The sequence below is a fragment of the Montipora foliosa genome, chromosome 14 (genome assembly GCF_036669935.1).
Source record: "Montipora foliosa isolate CH-2021 chromosome 14, ASM3666993v2, whole genome shotgun sequence".
Lineage (NCBI taxonomy): Eukaryota > Metazoa > Cnidaria > Anthozoa > Scleractinia > Acroporidae > Montipora > Montipora foliosa.
The window spans coordinates 8004311-8023825 of record NC_090882.1 but is presented as its reverse complement, the minus strand read 5'-3'; the positions used below and the strand labels follow the sequence as shown (position 1 = coordinate 8023825).

The window sequence follows — 19515 nt, the reverse complement described above, 5'->3', positions numbered from 1 at the left end:
ATAATTTTGCTTGTCAATGGGAGCTGCCTTTGAATGTACAATGTACAAGTACCTTGTGAGCAGAATCTCCTCCAATCTTCCTAGATAAGTCGGAAAGAGGAAGGATGACTCTGCCAGCCGCCTCAACATCTCGTGTTGAGCATGTATTAAAAATTCAAATGTAGGAGGTGTCAGTCATGCGTGACCAATAACCATAAAACCACAAAACAAAGACTCATCACTGACCCATCCATTTCTTTGGATGAGCTGCAAATCAAAGAATGTCAAGGCGGCTGGCAGTACTTCTTCCTTCCTCTTCCTGAAACCCTGCTCGCAGGGTAGGCCGCTTTAGGAGACAATGGTTTTAATTTCAAGCCTTGTTTAACTGCCGAATTATTGACTCCATTTTGTGTTACCTGCAGAATTCCCAGGGATGACAGCTGGTGATGGAGAAGATGAACCTGGTGAAGGAATTCCAGGGCTTCCAAAAAGAATATCTGCAAGTACCAAAATAATTTTATGCAAAGAATTAGGTTCATGTTGAAGTCTAAAGTGAAATGATAACAAACTGTGTTGACTTTCAACTTGCTTTGAAAGTGAAACTTATTATATACTGTCAAGGCTGTTGCCTAACAGGAGCCCGGTAGCCTGGGGCTCCCAAAGAATAGCTCTGGGCGCCTTAATTTTTCACAGCAACACCTTTCCCTTCATGTGTTGGGCTCCTAAGTTCTCAGTGTTTAGCTCTGAGGGCCCCTTTAAAGTTTTCTTAGGCAGCAGCCTTGACTGTTAACACTGGTAGATACACTGAACTTGTAGATAAGCTGCACCCAGAATTTATAAGCTCAAGATCTACATGTTTATGTATTTGGAAAAAAAAAAACAATTCTAATGAAAATTCATAACTGAAGTACTTCATTCTGTAAATGTACAGTGTAAGCTTAAGGTAAAGTCCATGTCACCTTTGATCAATCATTCAATTTGCAGTCTCAACAAAACTCAAATACACATTTTATTTCTAAAAAGTCCCTACCATTGACAGCTGCACCCCAATTTTGGACAAAATGTAACAGTATCTAGATGTGGCCTATGTACCGGTGTTTATGTAGGATAAAACCATTGACGTCCAAACCGGCCGAAACCGGCCAGACTTAGCATTTTACTCTGTCTAACGCCAGACAGTTTTACTCGTCAATGGGGAACCCCTGGAAGTCAATGGGTTAAGGTGAAAAGACTTGTCTTTACAAAGACGTATTTGAGTTTGGATGCACTTTAATTAAAAAAAAAAGACTGTTATTTTTATTGACTGGATTTTTGTTTTACAATGTACATGTAGGACAGTTTATTGCCATAGGTACAGCAACTTTAAAATCCTGAGACTTGAATCAAAGCAGCATGTATGAAAAGTTACTTCATTTGTATACAAAGTACAAGGTGTCAGACAAACCCACTTTTGAAAAGTGAGAAAGAAAGAAAAATGGGAATACTAAAAGTCTAGAACCATAAAAAGGCAGGGGTGGAAAATTTATAACAAAAAGTTCATGCTTGACACTGAAATCCTTGCTGATTGCTTTTCTCCCTACATGTCCCATTAAAAGGAAAGCCAGTTCCTAGCAGCAACTGTCAGATCAGGCAGGATTCTGCACTGGACCATTCTTTAGGGAATGCTTTAGAGATATTTCCTGTTCACAGGGACACTATGCAATACTCTGCCACTGCACCTGGATCATGCACATGTAACCAAACCGGTACATGTAAACCTATACGTGACACTAGTATTAATAACATGAGTGACAAAGATGAATCAACAATGCTATCCACGCAAAACTCAGGAGGTCCAACCCAAAGACCACATCATTGATCTGGTATTAACTCGGCAAAAATATATTATTTTTCTTACCTACGTCAGCATCAGAAGGTGGTGAGGTGGAGGATTCTGACAGAAATGAATCTGATGACCGATTCCCATATCCTTTGCCTGATCAGAAACAAAATAGCAAACTTCATTAGACCATAAGCTTTGCAGAAGATACAACAAACATGGCTTCATCAAGAATGCACTGGACTTTCAAGCAGGAGGTTGTGGGTTTGCAGAGATGTACTCTGTATCCAGAGTACGTCATTGCACCCTGGGACGAACTTGTTCTTCTTTTGGACACATAGAATATAGAGCAAAGGGTCCAACTGGACAGAGGAAAAAATTGAATGTTTATACAAATTACAAACACCAAGAAAAAAGATCCGAACAGCATATTTCACAAGGAAATTGAACAGTCCCATTTCTCACTACTGAGACATGACTGACTTCCTTATATTTCCGCATTTCTGTAGTTGAATGATTTCATTTTGTAAACAATTATGTCCAGCTTTGAGGAGTTAAGTTCTTGTGTTTGAATTCCCACATGTTGCATGATATGATCTGAGCTGTTTTTTTAAGGCAAGACAATCGGCGACACTTTCAATCTGCCAGTGATAATTAAACATGTCAGTCGAAGTTCAGTTTGTTGCATGCTTTCCAAGCGAATTTCAAGCATTGGTTTGCTTATTGTGAGTGAAATGACAGAGAATCCAACGCTGAAGTATCTTAAATGTTTGTTTTGTGCGACCCTGTTGATATTAATTCCAGGCGCCCACGGGTCATTGTCTCGGTTCTTGTTTTGCATGTAACTTGTCTGTTGTGCAAATGATGCAACTTTTTCGGAGATAGTGTCAAAAATAACACGTTTAATAGTTTCAAAGAAATTGATCATTTTATTTTACATATTCGAGGGGAGGGATAAGACTTTATTTTTGTGCAATTTAGAAATCTGAAAGGAGACTGCAGCAGCAATTAAGAGGCAACAGATTAAAATATTAATTCTTGACCCCAAAATTTTGCAATGGTCCCCCAAATTTTTCAAGAAGGGGTCCCAAATTTGACAACCTGGATACATGTATGGGTTTGCATCCTTGCCCCAGACTTCAACCCTTTAAGGCCCGAGGGTGAGGGAGGGGGGGGGGGGGGTGCCATTGACCAGTAAAATCGTCTGGTGTTAGACAGAGTTAAATCTGGCCAAATTTTGTCTTGATATGATTACCCTACATGTAACTATAACTAAGTACAGAATACGTTTCTTTGTGTGAAAAAAGGAGAAACAATTTCGAGCCTCTTGTCTCTAAGGGGTTCCCCATATGTGAAATTGAGACAGGTATTCAGGTTTCTCATTAGAATTTTTAACAGCTCTTGCTATGCCATTTTCCGCTTAACACTACAAATGATTGACAAACTGATCTGATGTGGACAATTTTAAAGCCATGACACAAGTGACAACCATGACAGGTGTAGATGGAGTAAAAACTGTATCTTTCTTACATCATGTAAATGTGGAAAGGGCAAAATAATAGCACTTCAGACATTAGTGAGCAAGAGGCTATGTCACATTATCTTAGGGGGTTTAGGAGAAATCTCTGACTAGTTAATCACAAGTTTAAAACTCGAAAATGGTAATGTGGAATTCCTTTACTTACAAAATTATTGTTAGTATTCATGGCAAACACAATGATTCTGAGCAAAAATGACCTTTACCCAGGTGATTTGCCATAAACTTGAAAAACGAAGATCGAACCTTTTTCAATATTACCCAAATGCAATCCATTTCACGTGTCCACTCATGTCCATCCATGTTTCTCTTTGTCTTTTTTTTGATGTTGTCCAACAGTTTTAAGAGGTTATTGTTGGTTTTCACTCATGTGATCAACAGCCATGTTTTTCAACGAAAACAAAAGAAAATATTTCCATAATAATAGAGTTAAATTCCCGGAGGATTCCGTCGGGGCTTCAACATGGCCACCGTTTCTTTGTTTAGGGGCTCCAACATGGCAGCCGTGATGTCATGTGAAAACCAAGAATTGCAATGTTTCATTCAAAGTGTACTTTTTGGGCATTTTGGGTGTCATGAAATAGGCCATTTCCAAGTTCATACCTGCCTCCTCTTCAAAGCGAGTCTAAGTGCGAAGTTTTTCTTATGAAAATTAGTTTTCATTCATATATAAAGTAGAACTAATTACCATCACAAAAACTTCGCACTTAGACTCGCTTTGAAGAGGAGGCAGACATGAACTCGGAAATAGCCTATTACATTTGCATGACATAGCCCCTTTAACTAAAAAGCAAAATTAATCATTTGCCTGCTGCCTGGCCTCTAATAAACTCCCTGAATTGCAACTTCTTCATTTAAATTCTTTAACCCATGATTTTCCTTACTTTGTTTGTGAATATTGAACTGCTTCATGTTCAGATAGCTTATCGTCAAACGGACAATGGAAGCTTTGTCCAGCTGAGATGTGATAGCACTTGGTAGGGGAAGTAGTTTAGCCAGCTCATCAAACTGAGCATTCTCTTTACCCCGTCTGCTTCTGGCAGCATCTCGAGATCTCTCTTTACGCTGTTCAACAGCTCTAAAATACAAATCAAAGGTATCCTGTGGTAAGCTCGTGGAGTAAGTAAGATACTGCATCAGGGAGGTGATATGGCAAATTATCAAGCCTATAGAGTGGTTACAAATACAGTGTAGTATATTATATTGAACGTCTTTTATTGGTAGCCGAATAAGATCATTCTTAACGACCATTTAACAAATGCATGAATGTGCCTAATGATAATAATAATGCGCTTTATTTGACCATCTTGAATGAAAAATACAATGGCAATACAATATTAAAAATGCGAGAAAAATGACAAATAATAATCGCAACAATATGTTGAAAACTGTATACATATACACACATAAATATATAAAAGTTATATTCCACAAAGTTTATGAGATCTTGGTATGAAGGAACGTTGGTGCCTGTCAGTTCCTGCCTTAACTACCATTTAACGAATGCATGAATGCGCCTGCCGTACTTGAGACGATCAGAAATCATTACAAATTTTCCCAATAGCTCTCCGCGAGCTAAAAACAAAATTCACTTGTCATGATGAAAATCAGGAACTAGATACCGTACACTCAGGTTTTAAAATCTTATTGTTATTATTTTGTTTCAAATACATTTACATGTACAACATCTCCTACAAGGTACAGTACTGTCACCAAAAGCCACCTAAAGATACTGTATGGCTACCCCACAAGACCGGAACTTAGCGACATCTTGAACAACATAACAGTTGTGAGATGTGACCTCCGTTTATTGTCCTTATCTAAAAGACGGTAACTCATGAGCATAAATTTGTTTGATTTAAAATCTCAGAGAGATAATATTTACAGCTGTAACTAGAACAATACATTTAATATTGGTCTGTTCAAATTTACTTAACATGTCAATTTTATTTCCAAATAATTCAGTCCCACTGATAAAAAGGTTAATATGGCACTTACTAACTTTGTCAAAGGGTATTTAAAAATTCCAAACAATATAAATTTGTCTAAAGGATCATAACAATAATTAATTTGTTAATTGTTGAGGTTCCACTCTACAATGTAATACGGTCATGCACATACTACATGTATGTCATTTAACCCTTGGAAGGATAAACTTCCACAACAGAGACATTGTGAGATAAAAAGGTTAAATTACTGTGAAGAACTTAGAATCACTTGTAACTTAACCTGTTTCCTTCCCCTGGATGCCAACAACACATTAATTTAATTGTTTATACATTCTTTAATGATACTTGCGTACCACTGCAATACTCAATAATTAACACAGTAAAAGAAAGCTTTTCAAAAACCAACATTCTACTTGTTTTACTTTCATTGTTAATTTCAGTTTACAGTGTTCCCAATTAGCGCTCCAGCGCTAGAACGACTAGACACTTAAATAAAGTTTGTTTCCTTTCCTTTCCTTAACATGCAGTCCTACAATACTGAAAATATGTTGATCAAAATAATGTCAAGTTCCAGTTTTCAATCATACACATACAGTAAATTGCTTTTTACAAAGCTGAATGTGAAAACTAATACACCTTATTCCAAAATGGCCACTGATTTATGCGGATACACATTGGCCCTTGTTGCCTCGTTCAAGATAAAATATTCTTTTGAATTTTAAGCTTAAGAACAAGGCATCAAGGGCTTATTTGAATAAAAACAAAAGAATATTTAAATGGCGGCCATTTTGGAATATGGTGTATGAATCTGAGGCAATTTGCCAAACTTTTCAGGCAAGGGTAAAATACACCGTAATTATATAACTCATTGTCTTTATTTATTTATTTTGATTATAACTTATAAAAGCAAGAGACTTTGTTATTAACAAAAAAATATTCTGCCAATTTTAGAATCAATATCTCAACTTATAAGATAAATTAATAGAGATTGTTATAAAAGATGTTAGTTGAGTGAATATCACCTACCTAGTTTAAATTAGATTTGTGCTTGAAAGCTGATTTAAAGGCTGCCAATTGGCAATGTTCTCAAAAGAGTTGGATTTTGAGGGTGATTCAAACGTTTTTGAGAGGTCTCTTTTTTGAACAAAAAATGCTTGGATCTCAAAATACCCTTTTTTTCACTCTCAAGGTCACCCAAAAAAGAACAAAATTCAGGGAATGTTGAACAGCCACATATACACTCAAGTTAAAATCTGCGGGTAAATAAAGATATGATATGATGCTATGATATGACAACAAAATGTATGACTGCAAAGATATAACAGGTTTTGAACCACAGTAAAAGTTGCTCTAATGGTTAAAAAATAATGCAATAAATGCCTTTTAATTTGTAGGCTTTTCTACAATGTTGCACCAAGTTACAAAATACAGTTGACAGCTAAAGCCAGTGGATTGATTGTGAGCAATAAGGTCAACTTTGTTAGGTGGAAACCTGGTGTTGATCATTGAACCAGTGAAGTATCGAAGTATCGAATGCCCGCTGTGAGGACATCTTTATACACTGTATCATCCAATGCCTGCTGTGAGGACATCTTTCTATCATTGTTTCAAAACTATAGTTATGTATACAGTATCAGAAAGCAACTTTGATATGCTGAGAAAGATTGAAATTTGATGGGTTTCCTGTTGATCATGACCGGAAGAATAATATTTGCCAAAGACCATCCCCCTGGTCTAATGTCTCGCATGGGACCAAAAGGTTTAAGTAGGTATTAGTAATTTCCTCAAAATATGAAAAAATTACTTCCTTGCACAGTGCTATAATTACTAAAATGAAAGACATTTAACAGCAAAATAAGTTCTTGTATGTAGTTTCTTGCATCTGTATGTATTTTACACGACAAGTGTCCTACAGTTTGTACGTTTTGGCATTCTCTTTTATTAGCAAATAGTGGAATTGACAAGTCATTGTTCATAAAAAGGAAAACTCTTTTAAAGGTACTATGTACATGTAGTTTTATCTAAAAACATGTTTGTTTTGTACTCATCATGGATCATACACCAACAACTCAAACTACCGTGTATTATGCACTGTTACTTAAGTGTATGAAGTAAAAAAATTATATCAATAAAATTCAGCAGACCTGACTACACATTTTTTTAGTGCATTAATATTGCATAGCCAGAACTTTGATAACCTTGTGAAGGTCAATACTGGACAGCAAAGTTAATAAAATTTTTATTGGAATCAAAATTTAATGTACATGTAAGGACTGCACGTACATAGTTTAAACTAATTAAGGTTTCCCTGCTGAGTTCTTCAACCCAAGGTCAAATCTGAAATCTTCTGTTCTGTATGATGTACTCATTTGTACATGTAAAAAAGCAATTATCATAGATTTATCAAACATGTCATTTTATTTTTACTAGTTCAATTTTGCTGAAACATCAGAAAACCTTTGCAAAGGTCAGATGTGCAACATGTCATATGCAAAATTGTTTGAAATCCACGACAGGTTCCCCACATGCAATTTGCATAATTTAAGGAAAAATAAATTTTGCTTCAGTGAATCCTGAAGATAAAATTCTCGTACATGTAATTATTTTTCATTTTATTAACACGTATGAACTTACATACTTTAGATGCTATCTTTAATTCACTGATCTGTGCACAATTAGACCAATATTTCACTGGCTTAAGAAAATGACTTAATTGTTCTTAAATTTGCAAAAATATGTTGACAGGATTTGAAGCCAGTGGCCAGTCTAACAAAGAACAATCATAATAATTATTATTCAAATTTATGCTGTAATTTTAGAACAGGATGGTGTTAGTGCAAACGAGAATGGTTGAAATTCTTTAAAATTTAATGCATCTCAAGTGGCAATTCCACTTTATACTACACAAAAAATAGAACAAACTGAAGATTGTCAACATACATTAGTAACCATGACTCATTCATTAATAGTCATTAATATTTTGGTTTTTCGGGCTGTGTGTAATTGGTGTTTGCATCACGTATTCCTTAGCCTTGAAATGCATTCCTTGTTATTTTTCAAACAAACCAACAAACTAATTTATGTATGAGCAGCCACTGTGGTCAGAGCAACAGCTTGCAATGAGCAGGCATTTTTAAGTTACAGATGTCTTACACAAGAAAACTTTATCATAGACACAACAATGGCACAGTGTGCTTTACGTGCAATTCGTGATCAATATATAGCCATTGATGCATTCAATGGTTAACCACAACTTTTAGCATCTACATGTACATTTCACAAGCCTATACTTGGCGCTCACTCTAATTAGCCACAACATTGTTAGTTGCTTCAAAAATCCTAAATTACAGTAAATGTATGTTAAAGACAGCTAAAATAAATAGGTCTTTGAAATTAGGCCAATTTTGAACATCAATTTTCACTCTAAATTACCCGGCACAACAATGCCGCAAAAAATATACTATTATACAATTATGACATTGAAAAATTCACTGTAAGTCTGCTAACACTCAATCTAGAGCTTTGTCGAAGAACATACCATATCAACATCACACTGAATGCATCAGTGAGTAATTAAGTTATAGAGTGTCAGCACTGAACAATATTTTAATTAATGCACATATTTTGCACGCGCAAGTTAAAAATTTTAAATCTTACATTTGGCTTAAAGCAGGTATAGTTTTTGAGTAGATGTAATTGTAGAGGTTGTTAATCCATTGACTCCCGATCATGAACCGCACACCCACTGACTAGTAAAATCGTCTGGTATTAGACAGAGTAAAATCTATTTAATGTCTCAGTACAGAAGTCAATAGGTTAAGAGTTTACTTTCCCTTATACAAGAGAGATAATTTTAATTAAAATAATCAGTATTTGTTGAAATCTTCTTTGTACATGTGCATGTTCATGTATCTAGATTGTTTCCCACAACGTTGGAATGTCGAAACATAACCAGATCATACTGCAGCATGTTATTATTACAGTCATGCAGAGGTTTCATTAGAAGCCCCGGTCACTGGCGGTATACCGCCGTCTGTTTGTCAGAAATTTGTCTTTCACCGCCGGCTACTCTGCCTTGATTTTCACTCAAACCCTTGTAAAAGATAAGAGTGACCGTCGCTTACATTGATTACCCCAGTCACTACTGCAAAAGTTATTGAAAGCCCTGTCATGTGGGGCTGTGTCCATGCACACAGTATGCGTTAATGACTTCAAATGGAAATATCAAAAATAAAATTATTGATGACTGAAACTACTGGATGGTGAAAGTTAATTCCATCCACAGAATAAAACTATATCTAGTCTTTGAAATCATGGAACAAAAACATTAGCCAACTTAAACGTGTCATAGGAATATAGAAGAATATAATATTTTTAGTTTTTCTCTGGAGCCTTGAGCACAACCCTCGCTTTTATTTCCAAATGTGAATTTAGGTATATCAAAATTTAGCTATTCTACAGTGTATGTATATACCCAGATGTCAAACAAAGCCTCAAGAAAGATTACATGCGGCAATTTTGTAAAGCCACATACATGTAAGCCCAATCGCTGCCAGACACTAAAAAGTGTACTTGGTCGGGAGGTTTTTTTTGTCAGTGTCTTCTGTTTTCCATAATTTCCCAGTCGGAAATTGGGTAGATTTTTCCGTTTTATTCCTCTTTAATACATGTAAGATACAATAGTAATCTATTGTTGTGTGACATCCACAATGTGTGTTCTCATTATGAAATAAAGCTGAAATTAAATTTCAGGTTTGCTAACAGTGTTCAAGTCTATCACTGCCAACTCAAAAACAAGCTTTCAACACCAACAGGTCAATAACATGGCTTTCAGAACTCACTATTTTTATTTCTGATGGATTAAAAATTATCACTGGATAACAGAGGCACGACCTTTCAAAAGATCACCTCAACACAAAACACACATGTAAGTCACTTCCTGTTTAGCTTGTCTCGAAAACAAAAACAAACAATACAGGTAAACTGTCTATTCAGTTACTTTATTCTTGTAATAACGTCAGAATGAGATCAACCTAGGACTATCCAACAAACGAAAATAAAGAGATATTTTGAGCTCAATGGAATAATTCAATTGTACCAAGAAAATAACCAGAGGCCATGACTTATATCAACAGCAATAACACTGAAATGTATGCCGACAGTACAACCCTCGTCACTAATCAACATACTAGAATTAAACATGAAAACAATGGTGTGAAAGAAATAACAAGGAAGATGCCAAAAGCTAATTTTCACGCTTGCAAATTCAATAGGAAGATAATACTATTTACAGCTACATGTAGTCGCAAAATTGTGTTGTCAGCGATTTATTAAAACAAAATATACACCAGCAATACTTGTGTGTAAAGAAACCGCTGAAAATGGCGAATGATCGAAGAAGTGAAGTTGTGCACGTAACATCGCAGCTAAATTACGCTACAATTACACTATCTTCAGATTGAAAGAAAATTCACAGCGAGAAACAAAATAATTTTGTCATTTCCTTATTTATTTTAGCAAAAGTAGAAGCAAAGTGACAACAGCTAACCCTTTTGTTTTGAAAGAGCAAAGGTAAAAACACAAGTCGCAAATTTGCGACCTCTCCAGATATTTAAGTCACAAATGCGACTGTATTGGTCACAATTTCGAGCCCTGTACTGAAATATCATTCTTACCTATACACTATCCCTGATTTTTATTTTTAATCACATTATATACAGTGCACATTTAGGTAGACAAGTGAAATTACCCTGTTTGGAACTACATGTACTAAGTTCCAGCTGTTACTTGGCACAATAACTACTCTCAAAACACAAAGACCAAATGAATATTCATTGTAAAAGACACTGAGAAATAACAGTGAGTTATTTTCTCCAGAGGTGGATATTATAACGTTAAATGTTCAGTATCAGAACAAGAAAAAAACAATCTTTGAAAAAACATGGGTCATACCAATTAATTTTTTCCGGACACATGTCACATGAAAGCTTTCTACAACAGAATTTGAATGTCACTTTTTTCGCTTCATAACAAATTCCTCTCAAGGATTCAGTATTTATTCTAGGAAAATGATTCAGTAAATAGTATTACGATATGAAGAGAAGTTCTAAAAGATAGCAGAACATTCGTTAACAATGTGAACTCTTTTGTCTATGGATTATGCATATTACTTGAACGTCTGAATAACTTTCGAGGTCTTAAATTTAAAAAATGGATACACCAAAATGGGGAGTAAATTCAAAGTGTGTGGAATCTTCATCGTATCATCCTCTGTTGTGCATTAACAGAAAATTTGTGACACATCAGACAGAGGTTTGAAAATATTTTTTCCCTACGCAGCTGGCCCTGGTAGAAAATGCAGCTGTGATCGCTTTGTGAACTCAAACACAACAACCTTGCCATAGGCTAGACAAACGTGGTAAGAGGCCCTGCAGGCAGAGTTAGGCCGCCTGTAACCTGCTTTGTATAGGTAAATAATCACATGAGGCCGAGTACTATTAAAGATTAATTGCATGAGTGTTTTGCCAAAATTGCCCGAGTCACAAAGCGACGAGGGCAATTTGGAAAATTTCCAAAACACAAGTGCAATTAATCCTTAATAGTATGAGCACTTGTGCCATTACTTGTTTATCAATAAAGGGCAAGCCCTCTCTTGATTACCAAAAATGCCCTTGATTACCAAAAATGCCCTCAATTAAGAAAAAAATGCCCTCTGTCTCAGCCAATCAGCGCTCAGTAATTTTGCCCTTTATTGATAAAAATTGAAACAGCCCTGGATCAAAAATTAATGATTCTGGAAATTAAAAAACCAGCAAGCAGAATCTACTGTAGCTTTAAATTCATTCTAAGGACTGTAACCTACTGCTGTGAATGGAAGTCTGAACCTTAGGACAACCTGGATCGAAACTGTAGTCGAGGTCGACAACTTCCTTTTATTATACATGGATAACTAGGGGATTGAAACCAAAACAGGAGGACCAATTGGGGCAAAATATAACGTTAAATACCAGCAGACATGGTTTGCCAAGCTGCCAAAAAGGGTTTTTGCAGGATGAGCAAATTTGCAGCCATTTTTCATCCTCCAAAAACTAAGCAGAATAATTGATACTGTGTCCCAAATCACTGTGGATTGTGAACTGTTGCTGTGCTTTTAGAACACTGATTGGTTATCATCTGTGAAATTGATTGAAGCCTAAAATAGTGAATTACAACATATTGCTGCTGTGCTCAGATGGAAAAAGCATGACCCACACCTATGAGCAACAAATTCAAACAGTTGTCAAACACAGTTTGCAGCCCCCCCTTCCCCCCCCCCCCCCCCCACCCCCAACGGAATGAATGTCTAATCCTACCAGAGCCCATATATAAAATGTACATCTACAACCTTGGTCAAAACTGTTGGGACGATTCCTGCTTTCCCCTATTTCCCCATTACAATCATGTTGATTTTTCTCTGAAATCAAGATCCGTTCATCGATCGCTCACATGTTTCAACCTTGTTCATATAACGATGGAGGCATGATGTACAGTAAATTCTCTACTTTTCACCCAAAATTTGACAAGTGTCTTAAAGTCTTTTGACCCGGATTGTCTGAAACTGAGTTTCATCAAACAAAACTGGAAACAGTATCATATATGTCCTCAAAATAGTGAACAATTTGTAACATTGTGTTAAAAACTGTTTTATTGTAGTAAGCCTGTTTTATGGAAGCTTAAAACCAGTGAAGAATATTTTTAAGGAGACTCGTTCCCAGACTCTGCGCATTTAAAGGCCTCTATTCGAGCTGCAGAATCATTTGACTTTGCTAAGCAGAACTCGACTCCTTACAAGTTGAAAGACAACAAATCGCATAGACAATAAAATAGTACAAGGGAAAGAGCCACATTCATGTCTCTGTAGATTTTACTTCGTCAAATTTCCTGCGTGTCATCTTGCTGATAAAAATCAGTGTCATACAAAACTGAATTGTCTGTGCGAGACCTAAGCCATCGTTGACAATGGCAAAAGTTCTCACTCCTAAAAAAACACATTTTCTGGTTGTGCTTTTGATGTAGCTACCAGAATATATGGGGTGTTGTGTTATACATAATACTTTCACTGATCTTTAATTGGCGTTCATTTCTGAACAAAGAAACGCTTAATATATTTTTCAACATTTCTCGGTCATTGCAAAAATAATAAGGTAACATCCAATTTGATCTTTTGCTGTTTTTAGGGTGAGAAATGTTGAAAAATACAGATCCAGTGATCGTTTAAAGCCAAAAGGCGCTTGCATGAATAGAAAAGAAAGAGTTGTGTTTTTTTGTACAGTCTTTTTTAAAAAGTAATTTCTACTTAAATATCTTCCTTTAAATAGCCGACAAATGTGGCCGAGAACTGTTGACTGCTCACTGTAATGCAACCCACCGTTTTCACATTCCTTCCTCACACTACCTCTACACCAGTGCAATACATTGTTTTGCTATCTGAGACAATTCTCTAAAGAGATTCAATGACCCTAGCCGGCCTTGAGAACAATTATCAAGAAATTCTTTTCTCAGACAACCCTGGTCAAAACTGTTGGGACAATTCCCGCTTTCCCCCTCCCCCCCCCCCCCCCCCATTACAATGTTGAGTTTTCATGGTCTCTGAAATCAAGATCTGTTCATCGATCGCTTGCATGTTTCAACATTGTCTAGGGGAAAGGGGGGCGCAAAAAAGGCAGCGAAAGAAGAACACGCGTTGTTCATATAATGATGGAGGCAAATACAGTAAATTCTCTACTTTTCCCCCAAAATTTGACAAGTGTCCCGAAGTCTTTTGACCTGGATTGTAGATGAAGAGAGGAAGAGTTACATGTAAGCATATGCATCACAGTCTGTGTTAATGAATGTCTTAAGTTACCAGAGCATATATATGTACATTGTATAAAATGTACATCTAGATGTACATGTAGAAAGGAAGACTTAAGCACATGCATCAAATTCAATGTCACAGAAATTGAGTCAACCCACCAGAACTGTCAACCAAATTACTGCTTCATCCACAAGGGAATGAACTTTAGGACAGAAAAAACTACATGGTAATTGGAAAAGGTTTTTTTTTTAGCATTGGTGGCAACCATGAATTGAAAATGAAAAACATCCTGTACATATCAAGCAAATTAACCAACCCTAAAGGAAAGACAAAGTTCTTAAGTTTACATGTACAATACAAGTCATATGGTAAAAATGTTACCATGTTCTACTCTCCATTTATGGCATTGAATGTATACATGACTTTCCAGTTTCAATGAAATGAAATTGAAAGCAAAAATTACTACGAAATTGAAAGGTTGACTATTCACAGACACCTTGTCTAGGAGAACTAAAAACATGGAAATCGCTATAGGATTACTAACTGCTTTAACAATTCTTCTGTCTAGGACATCCTCAGGAGCAACAACAATCGCGTACTGTAGATTAAAGAAAACCGCACAAACCAAGACACACTGCAAATACTTGTAAGAAGTATCACCCACGTGGAATAGATTTAATTTGTGTTTGACCTTCTTGAGACGCTAAAATTAAACTGTATCAGACCACAAGATTAAAAGCATTTATCAATGCTAAGAATGAGACTGTGAACATCTTCAATTTAGTTATAAAACAACAAAAGGTGCTCCTCGCAAAACAACAGAACAAACAGTTGGAAATATTATATTTTCATGCACAAATGCCAATCAATTGGAAATGATTTGTACAAACTTACTCATGAAAAGAATTGAGCTTAAAAATGAAACGGCTGAACTCTGATCAATAGAAATTTTTGGCACCACAGGTGCGGAAATTATCTGATTCATGTGGTGTTTTAAAAGGGGATCAGTTAATGTTCCTTCCTCTCTGTGAATTTACAGTAACACAACCTAAAAACTCCACTTGCAAAAAAAGTCACCTCATACAAAGACAGAACTTTTCTGATATAAGCAGAAAATAGTGCCAAACAAATAATCAAGCGGTATGATATCGAATCGGATCCGAAAAACGTTTTTCGTATTAGATAAATCTCTTCCCAGGCAGAATGACAAAATGACGTCTGAGAAACACGATGTCCTCTTCGATTTAAATACACCGCCGACATCCACAGAGACGCTAGAAAATACATTCAATATTCGTGTTTCAGAATAAGTAAACTGATCAACGAAATACCGTTAAGCTGCAAGCTAATTAATCACGCATAAGATTTCGACAGTTCCGAATCCACCGACGTACTCGAAAGTAAACGCCTGTACGGTTTCAATTCCACCAGTTGACTTACATGTAAAAAAAGACAAAAACTGTTACGTACCACCCTAAAACCACTTAAAAATAGACGCCAAAGAAACAGAAAGACTAAGACACGAGATCCACAATTTTTTCGACGATAAAACATCCTTAACGCAGCTGTCAGATCTAGTAAAAGACGAGGTTCACTCACACAACATAAGTAACCAAATGTAAACAAAAAAAATCTCGTGTGCGGGCAAGACCACTCTAAAATGTTAAAAGTTTCCAACTTTAAAGCGAAGTAACTAATGCGAAACCACGAATCAAGGGTTGGGAAATACAAAATCAATCTTGGAGGAAAGATGAATCGAATCGCGTGATTTAAGATTCAAAAGTGGTAGTTCTTCGAGAGGTCTGTTGCGAATACAATAGTTCGAAGTTTTAACATGCATTTCAATCGAATGTCTACTTGTAAGCAAAACGCCCACAAATCTTATCTTATTCGTTTAAATCATGCCCAAGGAACTGCAGTCGATGATTTTCGAGTTCGAGACGCACTCTTACGGGCAAGGAAAGAGAGAAACGTTTAACGAAACTTGGCAATTAATATATTGATGCTCGGCTAATTTATGCACGGTAAACCGGTCCGTTTTGAACAAGGCTGCGACCACAAAACAAATTTTAAAACACTTGAAAAACAAGTCGATAGTCTTCAGAAATGGCATTATACTCACAAAAATCAAATGCTGCGGTATTCTGAAGCCCTCTTGTCACACAAAGCAGCTTTCAAAGCGCTCATCAACGGCGAGGTTGGCCAAGAGACATTTACCGTAACTCTCTTCGACACCATAACTAAACATGCATGCATGCAAACAGCACATACAGGTCTTCATTTCCGTTTAGTGCGAGCTTCAAACGTAACCTAAAGACGATGGCAGCTGTTCATATTCAGAAATGTCTGCGAAAGCTGTAGCGATTTCAACTACGGCTGTTTCGCTTGCACGAAGAAATTTACGGAAAGACTTAAGACGCCAAATGTGCTATGTATTTACAAACTAGACGTATGACTAACCTTGAATTGTCTGTGCTCTTGGTTCTAAAAAACAAAAAACAAAAGCTTTATTAGGTAAGCTGACTACTCAGTGCTTCCGATGACAAAAGCAGGCATCGGTAGAGAAAGCTGTCGCCTCATCGGAAATCAAATTGAAATAGTTGCCATATTCAGTTCAGATGAGCGCCCTTGGTAATTCTACAACTCGACGCGCTAGAATCACACATGTACCTCGGTTTTTGCTGTAAACGCTTTACGGGCGGCATTTCTGCAAAATTTGTCCACAGCTAGGACCTCACGATCCTCAACCAGTAGCTTATGAGCTCTCAAGGGCGCACAAAGAAGATGGAAAGCAAAAACATCTCCAAAAACCCTTCGATTCCAAAGGTTATTGCAAACGACCAACTCTCAAGATGGCGAATGTTTATTTGACTGACGGCGGAAATACTATGCCGCATCTTTCCTTTCTCGTCACCTGATTGGCTTCGAGTGGCCGTCGATTCACGTGATATCCAATCCCGGGGGGTTGCAATCAACAATTCCATTTTACTTGAATGAAATCTACAAGATTTGATTTGTTTTGTTGATTTCCTACGATGACGACAGTGCCTATCTCAGGTTATCGAACAGGAAAATGTGCGCTTAAGGCAACCTCGAGAGATCATTGATAAGAGAGTACATTTTCCGTCTTGGAGACAAGAAACCATGGAATTAAACTTCTGCCTTAAAAGGGCAGTCAACTGTTTTCGATTGCGTGATTGAAGCCCAGCGCTGATAATGCACACTGCTGAACAACAGAACGGTCGCTAAACGCAGAGAAAGCAAGTCTGAGATTTAAAGTGAGTCCTGCCGTCACATGTATACGGATGAAAAACGGAAATCTGGGAGCAAATATTTACATAAGCATAAAGAAAAGAGATATAATTAGCCAACATTTCGATCACGAGTTTCCCCCCCGGTTTTGTTGGGCAATGAAGGCGTACGCTTTTTCACCATTCTCAAGTCCTCGTACTCATTCATACCTGAAGTACTTAAATTAAAAAGAGACTTGATGCATTTTTAAGATTTCTCATTTGATGAACAAAGCGTCTGGAACTGGAAATTCGAGAAAATTTCCCTCTTGTTTTGTTTGACAGGGTCCAGCTGGAGGCGATATCTTCCTTAGGATTTTGCATTGATTAAGTTGTTAAGTAACTCGTGTTGTAGACAAATACAACTTGTCAACAACTGAAATTTGAGTTTGGAGTTTAAAATCCAGAGAATTTTCACAAGATCTCTTTAACATTCAAGTGCACTAGAATGATCTGAGGCGTCGTTTTCTCATACATGGACTAAAACCTAATGGAAAGATGGCAAATTACGAAATATTTTTCTTGTTTTTACTGTTTACATAATGTGTCAAGACCTGCATTCCGGAACTTTGTAGCGTGGTTTTTATGTGTCTGGTGCCGCCAATTGCATTCCTTGAAACTGAGAAACTGGGTATCGTGTCACCCTATGGCGATATCATTCGAGGGCCCTCCTAAATCTCTATCGAAATGCGGAAGGAGTCGGATTATGTCTTCCCACACCTTTACTGATTTTTTGGTCACTTTCGTTTCCGTTATGTTTTGTCGCGAAGCCGATTTGAATTATAGGGTCGAAAAATCGCGCCTGTGTTAGTCGCAGATGTCAGTGATACCTTTGCTAATAACTTTATTAGTCTTAAATTTTTCAGAAACTGTGAATGCATTTCAGCTCCTTATGTTATGTTCCTTATGAAGTCGGCTTAGCAGTGTCATACAGATTTCATGTGAATCCTTCTGATGGTAAAAAGATCCAAAGGCTTTAGAGACGCATGTCCCATGGCATAAAAATTCGCACGTGCTTCTACGACATGTCACGCTGTGAATACGTCAACTGTTGACACTGGAGGTCACGAAATCATTTTGACGACATTAAAGAGAAAATTCAGTTAGGCGATATTTCCCCGTAAACAAAGTCTCAATTACTTCCATCGGAAGAGTTTAAAACTATAAGAAGATTTTATCTTACAAAATAAACTTATTGAAATATACAAAAACAAATATATTTTGTTTCCTGTCTAATTGTCAATGACGACTTGGGGCAAATGAAATACTTAAAAATACACGAAAATAAAAATAACATAACGCCCCTTTTTCTTTTTTTCTTTTTAGTTTTGCTACATTGAATCCCGAAATGCAAAATAATTATTGCACTTACATCTCACCGATGTTGGTGGAAATATTTGTTGATTTGCAATTTTCACAATTCATTTTTTTAATGTATCAAATGCACCTACAGTGTGTTATTTTTTTAGTCATAAAGGACGTTCTGGTGCAAAGAATATAAATTGGATCTGTTTTGCTTACATAATTGCATTGGAGAAATCTGTTTTAAAGCTTCGGTTTGTCCTAAGAGCGTCAGTTTTTTTGGCTGAAAACACTCAAAGTGGAAAGTTCGGGTTAATCTTTCGCAGAACACAGAAAGGTCTTGATTTTTTTTTCCGAAAACAAAGGATCGGAAATGAGGTTCTAAAGGAAAGAATAACTCCTCCGACCAACAGCAGACTAAACCACGAGGTTGACGAGAGGGATGGATTGCCTTTATTCCAACGGTATCCTGAAGTCCCGAACGGCTGCGCGGGATTGTTTGGGTACAAACCCGAGCCTGACCAAAACTGATGTACCTGGGAGAAAATGTAGCCTTTGTAATCGAGTCTGCAAGTGGTTATATTTTCTAGTCTATATCGAAAAAAAAAAAAACGATGAATTATAGGTCACTTCTAAAAGCATTTGTTTATTTTAACACATTGTGTAGGTAATATATAAATACAACCTGCAAGCTGTTACAAACGACAAAGCCTCATTTGTCTCCCACAAGGAAGCACGATTAAATAGTGCACAGCAAGCAGTCTTAAAAAGCCCTCGTGTGGGAAAGCTGATAAGTGCATCCA

The 19515-nt window shown here is 36.7% G+C and overlaps 1 protein-coding gene across 4 annotated transcripts in view; it reads right to left on the bottom strand.

Moving 5' to 3' along the window:
• Nucleotides 1-19515, bottom strand: part of LOC137985444 (uncharacterized) — a 48485-nt gene that overhangs the window by 22011 nt on the left and 6959 nt on the right. For 3 of the 4 annotated variants that reach the window (XM_068833061.1, XM_068833063.1, XM_068833062.1), the window contains 4 exons: nucleotides 16581-16604; nucleotides 4220-4413; nucleotides 1877-1954; nucleotides 396-476 (listed from right to left, as the gene is read on the bottom strand). In XM_068833061.1, coding sequence (XP_068689162.1) covers nucleotides 396-476; nucleotides 1877-1954; nucleotides 4220-4413; nucleotides 16581-16604 — 377 coding nt within the window. Of the gene's footprint in view, nucleotides 1-395; nucleotides 477-1876; nucleotides 1955-4219; nucleotides 4414-16580; nucleotides 16605-16790; nucleotides 16995-19515 lie in introns of those variants that run through there. The other variant, XM_068833064.1, reaches the window with a different exon arrangement.